Source organism: Thamnophis elegans, chromosome 16, assembly GCF_009769535.1.
Source record: "Thamnophis elegans isolate rThaEle1 chromosome 16, rThaEle1.pri, whole genome shotgun sequence".
Classification (NCBI taxonomy): domain Eukaryota; kingdom Metazoa; phylum Chordata; class Lepidosauria; order Squamata; family Colubridae; genus Thamnophis; species Thamnophis elegans.
Genome location: NC_045556.1, coordinates 30,346,726 through 30,360,424, shown reverse-complemented (window position 1 = coordinate 30,360,424; position 13,699 = coordinate 30,346,726). Strand labels below are relative to the sequence as shown.

Sequence of the window (13,699 nt, the reverse complement as noted above, 5' to 3'; positions counted from 1 at the left end):
TGTATTTTGCAGACATAATTCCTAATTTTAAAAAAAACTTCAGATTTCCATTTTATTTTAACCCATTATTGCCTCCAGCCAATTTTTAATCTTTTTCCAAAAATCTTTAGCCTCCTCACAGGTCCACCATAAATAGTAATATGTTCCGTGTATTGATTCGCATTTCCAACATTTTGGGGAGGTATTTGCCATCTGTAAAACATTTTGTACTGGTTTTCCTTGTATGCAACTGATAGTGTCATCTTTAAATTTATTCCCCAAAATTTTTCCCATTTGTCTAATTCAATATTATAGCCAGAGTTCTGTGCCCATTTTATCATTTGTTCTTTCACAATTTCCTCTTCCATTTTATACTTCCGGAGGAATTTATATATTCTCCCTATCATCTGTTGGCTTTTAAAATGTCTCAACTCCCATCCAGTTGGCCAAAGGCAGCAGGCACGATGTCCATCTCTTACACCATCCAAGGTGGGTTGGGGGAGTTGTCCCCCCTCCAAAAATAATCAGGTGCTGCTGCTATAAAGATGGATCTAAACTACGTTTCATGACCCAACTAGGTAACATCATCAGTGCTAGTGTTTGTTGTGGGATTTGGGTGGAGGAGGACTGTGGGGTCCTTGGGGCTCTCTGAGCTGGCTTGTTTTCTTGCAGATGTTTCATTACCTAACTAGGTAACATCATCAGTGTAAGAAGGGGATTTGTGGTGGAGGAGGAGGAAGAGGAAGTTGGGTCCTTCATGTTCTCTGAACTTGCTTATTTTCTTGAAGATGTTTCAGTGCCCAACTAGGTAACCTCATCAGTGCTAATCTACTAGTCTACTGTAGTACTACCAACAGCACTGATGATATTACCTAATTGGGTCACGAAACGTCTGGAAGAAAACAGGCAAGCTCAGAGAGCACCAAGGACCCCATAGTCCTCCTCCTCTTCCTCCTCCCTCCCCCCCATCCCCTCGCTTCTACCACTGATGACATTATCAAGTTGGGTTATGAAACGTTTGCAAGAAAACCACCAAGCTCAGAGAGTACCAAGCACCCCCCCCCATTTCAACTCCGAGGTTGAACTCCAAGGTGACAAAGTGGTTAGGGTGCAGTACTGCAGCCACTTCAGCTGACTGCTAGTTCTGCAGCTCGGTGGTTCAAATCTCACCGGCTCAGGGTTGACTCAGTCTTTCATCCATCCGAGGTGGGTAAAATGAGGACCCAGATTGTGGGATCAATATGCCGACTCTGTAAATCGCTTAGAAAGGGCTGAAAGCCCTATGAAGCGGTATATAAGTCTAACTGCTATTGCTATTGCTACAAATATTCTCCTTTATTGATTATTTTTTAGTCCCTAATCCTATGTCTGCTTGCTGTATATCCGTGATGGCGAACCTATAGCACATGTGCCAGAGATGGCACACAAATCCCTCTTTGTGGGCACTTGCACCGTCTTCTGGTTTCCAGCGCGCATAGCTGGTCTGCGCAGGCGTCAGAGCACCGAAAATGGCCTGAATATGCCCCCCCAAAAACAGTCTAAAAATGGCCCCCAAACAGCCCCCAAAATAGCCAAAGAAACAGGCATGGATGTGCCAACCAGCTAGTCTTCGGGTTTCCAGTGCATGCATGCACACTCCGGTTTTGTCACTCCGTGCTGAAAAGCTTCACCATCACTGTTCTATGTCCTTCACAGGAGGACCAGGCTCTGGAAAAGGAACGCAGTGTGAGAAGATCGTCCAAAAATACGGCTACACCCACTTGTCGACCGGTGATTTGCTACGAGCGGAAGTCAGCTCCGGCTCGGATCGGGGGAAGAAGCTTTCGGCCATCATGGAGAAAGGAGAGTTGGTCCCTCTGGTGAGTTAGATGACCTCCTGGTGTTCCTCAGCCTTGGAGATCTTCCGTGCAGGCTGTCCATAATTGGAAGCTGTTGTGGCCCACCAGTGGTCAGCGGAGCGGGCAGCAGAGTCAGACAGTGAGGAGGGTTGGGGAGGAACCTGGGCCAGTCCTGGAGTCTGGGGAAGGCTCGGATGAAGGCTCTGCATCGGAGGCAGAGAGGGGGCCAGAGCCGTCTGACAGTTATCAGCTGCCTTCGGAGTCAGACACCAGTGAGGCAGAAGAACAGCTGGAGCCTGTTCCCAGTGTGCGCATGCACAGCATTGCCAGACGAATGGAACAGCTAAAGAACAGGGGTCGAATTGGGAGGAAGGCCACAAGTGGACAGTGAATGGCCCCTCCCAGAGGAAATAAAAGAGGAGCAAAAGGGGAGTGGATTTTGCAGGAGACAATTAGTTCGCTTAATTGGTTAGTGACTCTCAGAGACTCCTTGCCAAGTTTTGTAGATATCGGCCTGCCAGCTCTCCAAGCCAGATAAGGTCTGTGACTGTAAATACTCCCTGGAAAGACTTTGCTGGATGTGAATGAGACGAATTCACAGCAATAAAAGGAGTTTTTGTCGGGACCAGGAATTTGCTTCCTGCTCTTGGGAAGCCTCCGTCAGAACACAACTCCACTTCACAATGGAGCCGAGAAAGGTCATAAAAATGGGGCAGAATTCACTTAACCAATGTCTTGTTTAACAACAGAAAACTTGGGGCTCTGTTGTGTTCGAGGACTACCTGTACTGGCTGTTGTGTAAATAAAATCAAGAAAGCCACCTCCAGAGTCAGCAAAGGCAGAATATCAATAAGTAACGCAAAAGACGCCAGATGGTCTTGGGTTAGAAATATCCCATCAGCAGTGGGGGGGACCCAACAAAATCCAAGTTGCTCTCCCAGTTCTGTGAATCCAAAGCTCTGGAATTTTTTCCCCCAAACTTTGCAGAATTGCTCCTTACTCCCAATCTCTTCATCCCTCCAGGATACTGTCCTGGATATGCTGAGAGACGCCATGTTAGCCAAAGCAAACCAATCCAAGGGCTACTTGATTGACGGTTACCCCCGGGAGGTGAACCAAGGCGTGGAGTTTGAGAAGAAGGTAAGAACGTGGCGGTGAATCTCATTCACCTCTCCATCTCCTCTCTCTCTTTCTCTTCTTTCTTTCTTTTTCTCTTTCTTTCTACCTACCTACCTACTTCTATTAAATAAATCTATATCTATCTATCTACCTACCTATCTACCAACCAACCAACCATATCATCTATCCATCACCTAACTATTTATCACCTCCAAATCTCCCTCCCACTCTCTCCCTCCCTCTCTCCCTCCCTCTCTCCTTCTCTCCCTCCCTCCCCCCCTCCACCCCTCTCTCCTTCTCCCTCTCCCTCTCTCTCTCGTTTTGCTCTGGGGGGGAAAATATTACCTAGCCAGGATGACTGAGAATCTCCAAAGACATTTAGCTCTGCCAGAGCTGAAGAAGCTTCTTGGATGAGAGGCGAAACGCCTTCAGAGAAAAAAACCAAGACAGTCCAGTTGCCTCCTGAAAAAGCCCCTTTGGGACTTCCAGAGGAAAACATTTCAGAGCTGGGAATGTTTCTCTCTTGTTTTGCGTTTTTTCCCCCCGGAGAGCTTTTGATTCTGGGCACGACAGGCGTGGTTATTGTTGAATTATTATTAATATGATTGGTGGGTTGCCTTCGACGCTGGCCCTGGTAAGAGCAGGATGAAGCCACAAGAGGGCAGTGCAACCCCTTCTCACAATCTTCTCCTTGGCCAAAAAAATAGGATTTGGGCTTTTTTTTTTTAGCACTTATTAGGCCCGGCTGTTGTTTGGTTCAATCTTGTTAAATTTTGTTTAGTGGGTTTGCCATCCCGCCCTTCTTTTTTAAAAAAAATGTATTTTTATTCCTTTTAAACAAAACAGCACATACAAAACAAAGCAAGAGAAAAAAAACAACTTTCCTCCATTTCATCAAGCATGTCGTTTGGTTACAAGTTTTTGTGCATCAATTCTTAAGATTAAGAATAACATCCCTGGTTTTGCATTAAACATAGCTGAATATTTCGCTGTCATTGAGCCTTATGTGTTCAAATTACCATTAATATTCTTCCATTTGTAACAATCCTTACTTCCTTGAATTCATAATTATCTATCAAATAACAATGAGACTTTAAAGTATTATAACATCACCTGTCTCCAAGGAGAAAAAGCGGAGATTAGAACAAAGAATTCCCATTAATTTATAATATACATTCATATTTTCAATTGAAAATATGCCCTTCCCAGAAAGCGGGAAGGTGAAATCTGCAACTTGTGAAGGTGTGTTTTAAGAGGACTTGTGTGGAGGACCAAATAATTGCAAACTTGATCTTTTCCTTCTCTTTCTCCTTCTCATCGATCCTCTTCTCCGCCTTCTCGATCTTCTTTTCATCTATTTTCTTTCCTTCCTCTTCTCCTTCTTCCTCTCCTCCTCTTCTATCTTCTTTTCGTCTATTTTCTTTCCCTCCTCTTTCTGTTTTTCATATTCTCATCCCCTTTTCATCCTTCTTCTTCCCCCCTTCTCTTCTATCTTCTTTTCATCTATCTTCTCCTCCTTTTCTCTCTCCACTTTCTCATTCTTTCTGTCTTCTCTTTCTTCCTTTCTATTTATCTACTTTTCATCTCTTTTCTTCCTCCTCTTCATCTATCTTTTCATCTATCTTCTCCTTAACCTTATCCTTCTCTTCTTTATCTCGTCTTCCTCTTTATCTTCTTCTCCTTTTCCATCTATCTCCTTCTCCTCCCCTTTTATCTATTTTCATCTCCTCTTCTCATCTGTCTTTTCATCTACCTTCTCTTTAACCTTATCCTTCTCTTCTTCTTTTTCTCATCCTCCCCTTCCTTCCCATCTGTCTTCTTCTCCTCTTTCTCCTTCTTTCTAATCTATGTCCTCCTCCTCCTCCTCTTTTATCTATCAACTTTTCATCTCTTCTTCTCCTCTCCTCCTCATCTATTTTCTTTTCATCTATCTACTCCTTAACCTTATCCTTCTTCTTTTTCTCCTCCTCTTCCTCATCTATCTTCTCCTCTTTCTCCTTTTCTTATCTATCTCCTCCTCCTCTCTTTTATCTATCTACTTTTCTCCTCCTCCTCTATCTTTTCATCTATCTTCTCCTTAACCTTATCCTTCTCTTCTCTTCTCTTCCTCATCTATCTCCTCCTCCTCTCTCCTTTCTCATCTATCTCCTCTTCCTCTCCTGTTATCTGTCTACTTTTCTCCTTCTCTTTCATCTATCTTCTTAACCTTATCCTTCTTCTTTTTCTCCTCTTCCTCATCTATCTTCTACCTTCCTCCTCTTTCTCCTTCTTTCTCATCTCCTCCTCCTCTCCTTTTATCTATCTACTTTCCTCCTCATCATCATCATCTTTTCATCTATCTTCTCCTTAACCTTATCCTTTTCTCCTCCTCTTCCTCATCTATCTCCTCCTCCTCTTTCTCCTTTCTCATCTGTCTCCTCCTCCTTTTATCTGTCTACTTTTCTCCTTCTTCTCTATTTTTTTATCTATCTTCTCCTTAACCTAATCCTTCTCTTCTTCTTTTTCTCCTCCTCCTCTTCATCTATCTTCTACTTTCTTCTCCTCTTTCTCCTTCTTTCTTATCTATCTCCTCCTCCTCTCTTTTTATCTATCTATTTTTCATCTCTTCTCCTCTATCTTTTCATCTATCTTCTACTTAACCTTCTCCTTCCCTTCCTCCTCTTCCTCTCCTCCTCACCTTGGTTGCTTGAGCAGATCGCTGCCCCCACCCTCCTGCTGTACGTGGACGCTGGGAAGGACACCATGGTGAAACGGCTGATGAAACGAGGAGAGACCAGCGGGCGCGTAGACGACAACGAGGAGACCATCAAGAAGCGGTTGGACACCTACTACAATGCCACCGAGCCCGTCATCGCCTATTACGAGAAGAAGGGAATTGTCCGCAAGGTGAGTCAGGTGGATGGTTGAGAAATCTCTCACACGAAAGTATCTTTTGCCTGAAATTGGCACTGCTGTTTTCAGGAGAATGTATTTGGGATACCGAGGGAGCTACATAAAAATTATTGGCTGAGCCATTTGCCCCTTCCTTCCTTCCTTCCTTCCTCATTCCCTCCCTCACATCCACGTCTTCCTTCCTTCCTCATCCCCCCTCTTTCCTTCCTCATCCCCTCTCCCCCTCACCTCCCTTCCTTGCTTCCTTCCCTCCCTCTTTCCTTCCTTCCTTCCTCATTCCCTCCCTCACCTCCATTTCTTGCTTCCTCCACTCCCCTCCCTCTTTCCTTCCTTTCTTCCCTTCCTTCCTCATTTCCACCCTTCCTTCCCTCCCCTCCCTTCCTTGCTTCCTTCCCTCCCTTTCCTTCCTTCCTTCCTTCCTCATTCCCTCCCTTCCTTCCTTCCCTCCCTCACCTCCCTTCCTTCCCTCCCTCATTCCTTGCTTCCTCATTCCCTCCCTCCCTTCCCTCCCTCCCTTGCTTCCTCATCCCCTCCCTCACTTCCCTTCCTTGCTTCCTCATTCCCTCCCTCACTTCCCTCCCTTGCTTCCTCATTCCCTCCCTCCCTTCCCTCCCTCCCCTGCTTCCACATTCCCTCCCTCCCCTCCCTTCCTTGCTTCCTCATTCCCTCTCACCTCCCTTTCTTGTTTCTTCCCCTCCCTCCCTCTTTCCTGCTCTCCCCACCTTCCTTTCCTTCCTTGCTTCCTTCCCTCTCCTTCTTCCCCCTCTCTTTCCTTCCTCCCCTCCTGCTCTCCCCTGCTCTCCCCACTTTCCTTTCCTTCCTTGCTTCCTTCCCTCTCCTTCCTCCCTCCCTCCTTCTTTTCTTCCCACCCCTCCCTTTCTTTCCTTCCTTCCCCTTTACACTTAAGCAGCATGCCACTCTCTGCAGGGAATGTTACTGAGAGTATTTTGAACTGACCTAGCTATTGCAGGCCAAGGAAGGACGCTCTGTTCTCCTGGGTGGTGAGGATGGGCCAGAATCATTCATTATTCTCCGGGACTTCCCTCCGGGCCTTATCCTGCTCGGCATAGCAAGGCGCTGACTAACTGGCTGCTGGCGGAGGGAAGAGGTCCACGCCAACATTGGGAGGATTCCGAAGAGATGCAGAAGGGAAATGGAACTTAGGCGGGGAGGAAGCGATTCCCAAGAATTGAAGGATTGACCTTGTGGTAGGACCAAGGTTTGAAGATGGGTCCTCCTCTGCGAAGCAGAATTGGGGGTGGGGTCTAGCCTAGATGGGGTGTATTTGGGCTTTACCCACCATCCTAAACCCATGAGATGTTTTAACTTCATTTATGGAATGAAGAAGCGTTGAGTGTGCTCAACAGCGAAAGCCCAAAGCATGGTTTGAAGGCATCAAGCTTTCATTCCTCTTGGAATCCACCTGACGGCTTAGGGAGCTGTTTGAACCTGGGCAACAGGATGGTCAGGGAGAAGATAGGATCCTCCAAACTAGGTCTTGTGGTCCTCCCATTCTCTCTTTCAAAGCCTCCTAAGCTGGTGGACCTCTCCAACACTCAACCTGGCTAGGAATCCTTCCAGAAGGCCAATCCCTGGTCTCCCTGGTGGGGGGAGAAGGAGAGTGGACAGGGACGTATGGATGTGATCTCAGAAGAAGACAACTTCAGGATTCTTCTCCTGAGCTCTGTGGCTTTCTCTCCTGCTTTCAGGTCAACGCGGAAGGCACGGTCGATGACGTCTTCAAGCAAGTCTGCACTCATCTGGATGTCCTCAAGTAAACCCCCCAACGCACAAACCTTGGAGGAGCTTCATTCCCCCCCACCCCGCCAAGACTCAGATCTGTGTAGATGCACCCCTCCCCTCCCCGCCGCTCCGCACTCCCTTTTCATCTCCAACGACCGACCGCTGGGGGAGGAAGTGGCTTCATCCTGTTTTCGTGGACAGAAGCCCGCGGAGGAAATTTGAAGGACAATGCGCCCGGCTTCCTTAAACCTCCTCTCGCAAAAGTAAATTTGGCTTTCGTGAGATGAGATGTTTTCATCCTTTGCTTGGCTTTTTTTTTTTTTTAAGGAATTTTTTCTCGCCCTCCAACGTGGGGTGGTGGAGGGGAGGAACACGTTCTCCTGCATCTCCCCTCCACAAGTGGAGAAGATCTCCTGCAAATTCCAAGAATGGGTTGAGGACAACCTCTAAGCGTTCCTCGTCTATCTTTTCATCTATCTTCTCTTTAACCTTATCCTTCTCTTCTTCTTTTCTTCATCCTCCCCTTCCTTCCCATCTGTCTTCTTCTCCTCTTTCGCCTTCTTTCTGATCTATGTCCTCCTCCTCTTTTATCTATCACTTTTCCATCTCTTCTTCTCCTCTCCTCCTCCTCTATCTTTTCATCTATCTTCTCCTTAATCTTATCCTTCTTCTTTTTCTCCTCTTCCTCATCTATCTTCTTCTCCTCTTTCTCTTTCTTTCTCATCTATCTCCTCCTCTCCTTTTATCTATCTTACTTTTCTACTTCTCCTCTATCTTTTCATATATCTTCTCCTTAACCTTATCCTTCTCTTCTTTTCTCTTCCTCATCTATCTCCTCCTCCTTTCTCATCTATCTCCTCCTCCTCTCCTTTTATCTATCTACTTTCCTCCTCCTTTTCCTCCTCCTCTTCCTCCTCATCTTTTCATCTATCTTCTCCTTAACCTTATCCTTCCCTTCTTTTCTTCTGGGTGGACTACAGATCCCATCCTCCTCATTCAGGGCTTCCCCAAACCTCAAGGGCTCTTGAACCCAAGGCCAAGGTCTGCGGGGAGGGGGAAGGCTGGCTGGAGAGCGATGGATGCTGTAGTCCAAAATCCCTGGAGCACTTTTTTCATCTTGGAATAATTCAGAATGAGCTTTTGAAAATTCTTGAAATTAAAATTCTTGAAACGGGCCAAGAAAAGTCTTTCCTTTAGAAAGAAGAGAATTAACCTGCCAAGAGATAAGATCAGCTACCTTTCTACGCGCCCGGCAGGTTCTGCTTGGCCAACTTTACAAGTGGCAAATCCGTTAGTCCTTCCTGCATTTCTTTGCTACGGTCTCAGAAGTGGCAAAAAGATGCAGAAAAACAGCTTTTTTTTCTCTCTCTCTCTCTATTAAAGAGAGAAAAGGGGACTTGTACCTCTTCCCATTCCCTCCATTCTTTGAACGAGACACTCCCCAAATCTTGACAGAGTAGAGGCGATCTGGAGGCGATCTACTCGGAAGGAAAAAGAAAAGGCGAGATTTCATCCAGCCTCCAAGCTCCCCTCTGCCTTGCAAACCGATCTCAACCATCCCAGGAGGAAAATTCAAGTTTGCAACTTTAAAATGAAGACAGCCAGCCTAGCGTGCAGACTTTCTCCCTGAGAGAGAACAGGGAAGGGAAGGTGTGTGTGTGTGTGTGTTTGTGCAAGGCTGTTTACCCCCCCCCCCCCGGTCTTACACACAGAGAGACCCACAGACACAAACACACACCAAGTCCTGGCTTTGTATATCCTTGTGTGCCGAATTTCCTTAGCAACTAAACATTGCTAATCACCAGTTGCCTTTTCCTTTGAGTGCTCTGCAAATTTCTCCTTTCTTCTTCTGACGTTCCTTCTCTAAAGTGAAGGGTCTGTTTTAGGGGTGGGCGAGAAAAGGGGAGAGGAAGGAATCAAAGAGGATTTTTTTTTCTGGTGTGTGTATGGGTGTGTTGCTTCCTTATCTGTAATAACACTGTGCCTCATTTTCCACCCATCAAAAGCTGCGTTTCCCCCCGATTTTTGTTAGGGTCTCCGTACCTCACAAAAGCTTTCTAAAGATTTCTCTACTGGTCCTCTGTTCCTTTCTCTCTCTCTCTCTCTCTCTCTCTCTCTCTTTTTAATTTGGTCCAAATATTTACAAGAGGTGGTAAGGGGAGGAGGCAACGACCCCCTCCCGCTCAAGTCTTAAAAGACCTTGCCTAGGGTCTGAATGTATTGATCAGATTGTTATTAAAAGAGCATTTAAACAAAAGTCCCGTGTTGATAAGAGTATCTTATTTCAAAATTTGGGGTGGGGGGAAGATTTAAAAATAAAAATTGGAGGGTTAGCTTCGACAGGGGGTTAGGGACTGTTTGAAGGAAGGTCGGTTGTTGTTTGTAAAGGTTGCAAAAGACCTAACTTCAAACAATGGCTGAATGAATGGTCATACTTTGAGGGATACCTATATCACAACCTTGGGTAGTGACAGAGATATCCTGATGAGTAACGATAATGATAGATAAATGATAGATAGATGATAGATAGATAGATAGATAGATGGATGGATGGATGGATGGATGGATGGATGGATGGATGGATGGATAGATAGATAGATAGATAGATAGATAGATAGATAGATAGATAGATAGATAGACAGACAGACAGACAGACAGACAGAGATAAAGATAGAACAATGAGAATAGAAGAGATAGACAGAGATGAAGAGAGATGAAAGATGGATGGATAGATAATGAGAGTGATCATAGATGGATAAATAGATTAGATAGATAGACAGACAGACAGATGATAGATAGATAGATAGATAGATAGATAGATAGATAGATAGATAGATAGATGATTGATAGATACAGACAGACAGACAGACAGACAGACATAGATATAGACAGACAGACACAGATAGAAATAAAGATAGATCAGTGAGAAGAGACAGATGAAGAGAGATGAAAAAGATGGATGGATGGATAATGAGAGATCAGAGATGGATAACTGGATTAGATGATCAGATCAATAAATGTGTAGATAAGAGATTAGATAGATAGATAGATAGATAGATAGATAGATAGATAGATAGATAGATAGATAGATAGATAGATGGATGGATGATTGGTAAGTAGGTAGATAGGTAGATGATAGAGATAGAGAGAAGAGAGAGTTGAAAGATAGAGCAATACGGATGGATGGATGGATGGATAGATAACAGAGAGATCATAGGTAGGTAGATGAGAGAGATGAGAAAAGAGTTGAAAGGCATAGAGATATGGATGGATGGATGGATGGATAGAGAGATAGCACACAGAGAGAGATCATAGGTAGGTAGGTAGATGAGAAAAGAGAGTTGAAAGACATAGAGATATGGATGGATGGATGGATGGATGGATGGATGGATGGATGGATGGATGGATAGAGAGACAGAAAACAGAGAGAGATCCTAGGTAGGTAGATGAGATATGAGAGAAGAGAGTTGAAAGACATATAGAGATATAGATATGGATGGATGGATGAATGGATAGAGATAGATAACAGAGAGATCATAAATGTATAGACAGACAGAGAATAGAGATGAGAGAGAGAGAAAAACACCCTCAGAACATCGCTGGCACGACCCAAGGCTGTGACACATTTAGTCCTCGACCTATGACCCAGGTGGTTAGCTGGCTCAAACTCTAGCACAGTGGTTCTCAACCTTCCCAATGCCGTGACCCTTTAATACAATTCCTCATGCTGTGGTGACCCCCCACAACCCTAAAATTGGTGTCTCAGTTTCTAAGACCATCGAAAATACGTGTTTTCCGATGGTCTTAGGTGACCCCTGTGAAAGGGCTGTTCGACCCCCAAAGGGGTCCCGGCCCACAGGTTGAGAACCTCTGCTCTAGGGCATGGCAAGGTCCCTGTATGTTTGCTGCAAGGGGAGGGGAGGGCTGCCCACATCCCAGGGAGCCAGGCAATCTGGTCTGCCCTTCCCTACTGCCCTTCCCCATCTCCCCTCGAAGAGGTCAGCCACGAGCCGGCCCCCAGAGAGACGACGGGGGAAGGAAACCGACTGGATAAACAGGCTCCGATGTCCCGAGTCATCAAATCATTCCAAGGAGCCGCAGCGGCGTAAACAGGAACGCCGGAGGCTGACTGTGAGCAAGAGATTCCTCCCCGCCGACATCTGGGAAGCCGCCGTGGGACACGGCACGTGGCTGGAATGTCGGGGCAGGAGGATGTGACCCCCCCTTTCCTCACACGCGTGCATCCTTCGGGGCCCCCTCACCCCAGCCCTGCCCCATTCCACAAGAATGCCTCTCTGTCTGGCCCGGAGCATCTCCGGTTTAAGAGACAGCAAAATTGGAGCCTCCGATTCTTTCTCCAGCCTTCCAAGTTTCCCTGGCGCTGAATCGCAACGTCCTCACCCGCGGCAGGTGGGTCCCCGACTTACAATGGTTTGCTTAGCGACCGTTGGGCCTCACACTGGGAAAAAAAGGGACTTGCGACCGTTTTTTTCTAACACTTCACGACCGTGGCAGCATCCGTCGGCGGATGAAAATTCAGAGGCTTGGCAACGGACTCGTAGTTATGACGGTTGGCGTGTCCCCCCCAAGGGTCAGTTTTTATGATCTTTGGAGGGGCCAAGCGAAGGGGTTAAGCCGGATTCGCTTCACAACTGCGGCGCTAACCTAATGGCTGCAGGGATTCACTGAACAGCCGCGGCAAGACATGTTGTAAAATGGGGCAAAACTCACTTAACAAATGTCTCACTTAACAAGAGGAATTTGGGGCGCCTATGCAGTCGTAAGTGGAGGACGTTAAGCTGGGTGGATCAACTCCCAGAATTCCCCACTTAGAGAGAGGGGGGGAGGGAGGGAGGGAGATTTGGAGGTGATAAATAGTTAGGTGATGGATAGATTATATGGTTGGTTGGTTGGTTGGTTGGTTGGTTGGTTGGTTGGTAGGTAGGTAGGTAGGTAGGTAGGTAGGTAGGTAGATAGATAGATAGATAGATAGATAGATAGATAGATAGATAGATAGATAGATAGATAGATAGACAGACAGACAGACAGACAGACAGACAGACATAGATTTATTTAATAGAGGTAGGTAGGTAGAAAGAAAGAGAGAAAGAAAGAAAAAGAAAGATAGATTTATTTAATAGAGGTAGGTAAGTAGGTAGAAAGAGAAAGAAAGAAAAAGAAAGAAATAGTTTTATTTAATAGAGGTATGTATGTATGTATGTATGTATGTATGTAGGTATGTAGGTAGGTAGGTAGGTAGGTAGGTAGGTAGGTAGGTAGGTAGGTAGGTAGGTAGATAGATAGATAGATAGATAGATAGATAGATAGATAGATAGATAGATAGATAGATAGATAGATAGATAGATAGATAGATAGATATTTAATAGAGGTAGGTAGGTAGAAAGAAAGAGAAAAAGAAAGAAATAAAAAGAAAGATATAGATTTATTTAATAGAGGTAGGTAGGTAGGTAGGTAGGTAGAAAGAAAGAAAGAAAGAAAGATAGAGAGATAGATAGATAGATAGAGATTTATTTAATAGAGGTAGGTAGGTAGGAAGAAAGAGAGAAAGAAAGAAAGAAATAAAAAGAAAGAAAGATATAGATTTATTTAATAGAGGTAGGTAGGTAGGTAGGTAGGTAGGTAGGTAGGTAGGTAGATAGATAGGAAGGAAGGAAGGAAGGAAGGAAGGAAGGAAGGAAGGAAGGAAGGAAACTGGACTAATCCTGTATATATAGATGTAACTATAGATAGAGATGAGATAGAGACAGATAGATGATAAATAGGTAATAGATGATGGATGGATAGGTGGATGCATGGATGGACGGTCAGACAGATGATAGGGGACAGAGATAGCTATAAGATGATAGATGATATAGATACCGGAAGAGGATGGGTAAGTTAGAGAGAGATAAGAGAGAGGAGAGTGAGACACAGAGAGAGAGAGATGATAGAAGATAGACAGACAGATAGGTAGGTAGAAGAGATCTAGATGTATAGATGATGGATAGATAATCAATATATGAGAGAGAGAGAGAGTAAAGTTGCTAAGGTTGAAAAAAAACTTGCAATACAGAGGATCATGTCAAACTGAACCCACTTGGGACTCGCTCTGAATCCTTAGAGCCCCT

At 45.1% G+C, this 13,699-nt stretch overlaps 1 protein-coding gene across 4 annotated transcripts in view; it reads left to right on the top strand.

Annotated features, from left to right (window-relative positions):
• Window positions 1-8,107, top strand: part of AK1 (adenylate kinase 1) — a 43,011-nt gene extending 34,904 nt beyond the window's left edge. For all 4 annotated transcript variants that reach the window (XM_032233731.1, XM_032233733.1, XM_032233732.1 and 1 more), the window contains 4 exons: window positions 1,675-1,838; window positions 2,841-2,957; window positions 5,631-5,822; window positions 7,538-8,107. In XM_032233731.1, the coding sequence (XP_032089622.1) occupies window positions 1,675-1,838; window positions 2,841-2,957; window positions 5,631-5,822; window positions 7,538-7,606 (542 nt within the window). In that variant the 3' untranslated portion in view covers window positions 7,607-8,107. The remainder of the gene's footprint in view (window positions 1-1,674; window positions 1,839-2,840; window positions 2,958-5,630; window positions 5,823-7,537) is intronic.
• Window positions 8,108-13,699: the final 5,592 nt, after the last annotated feature.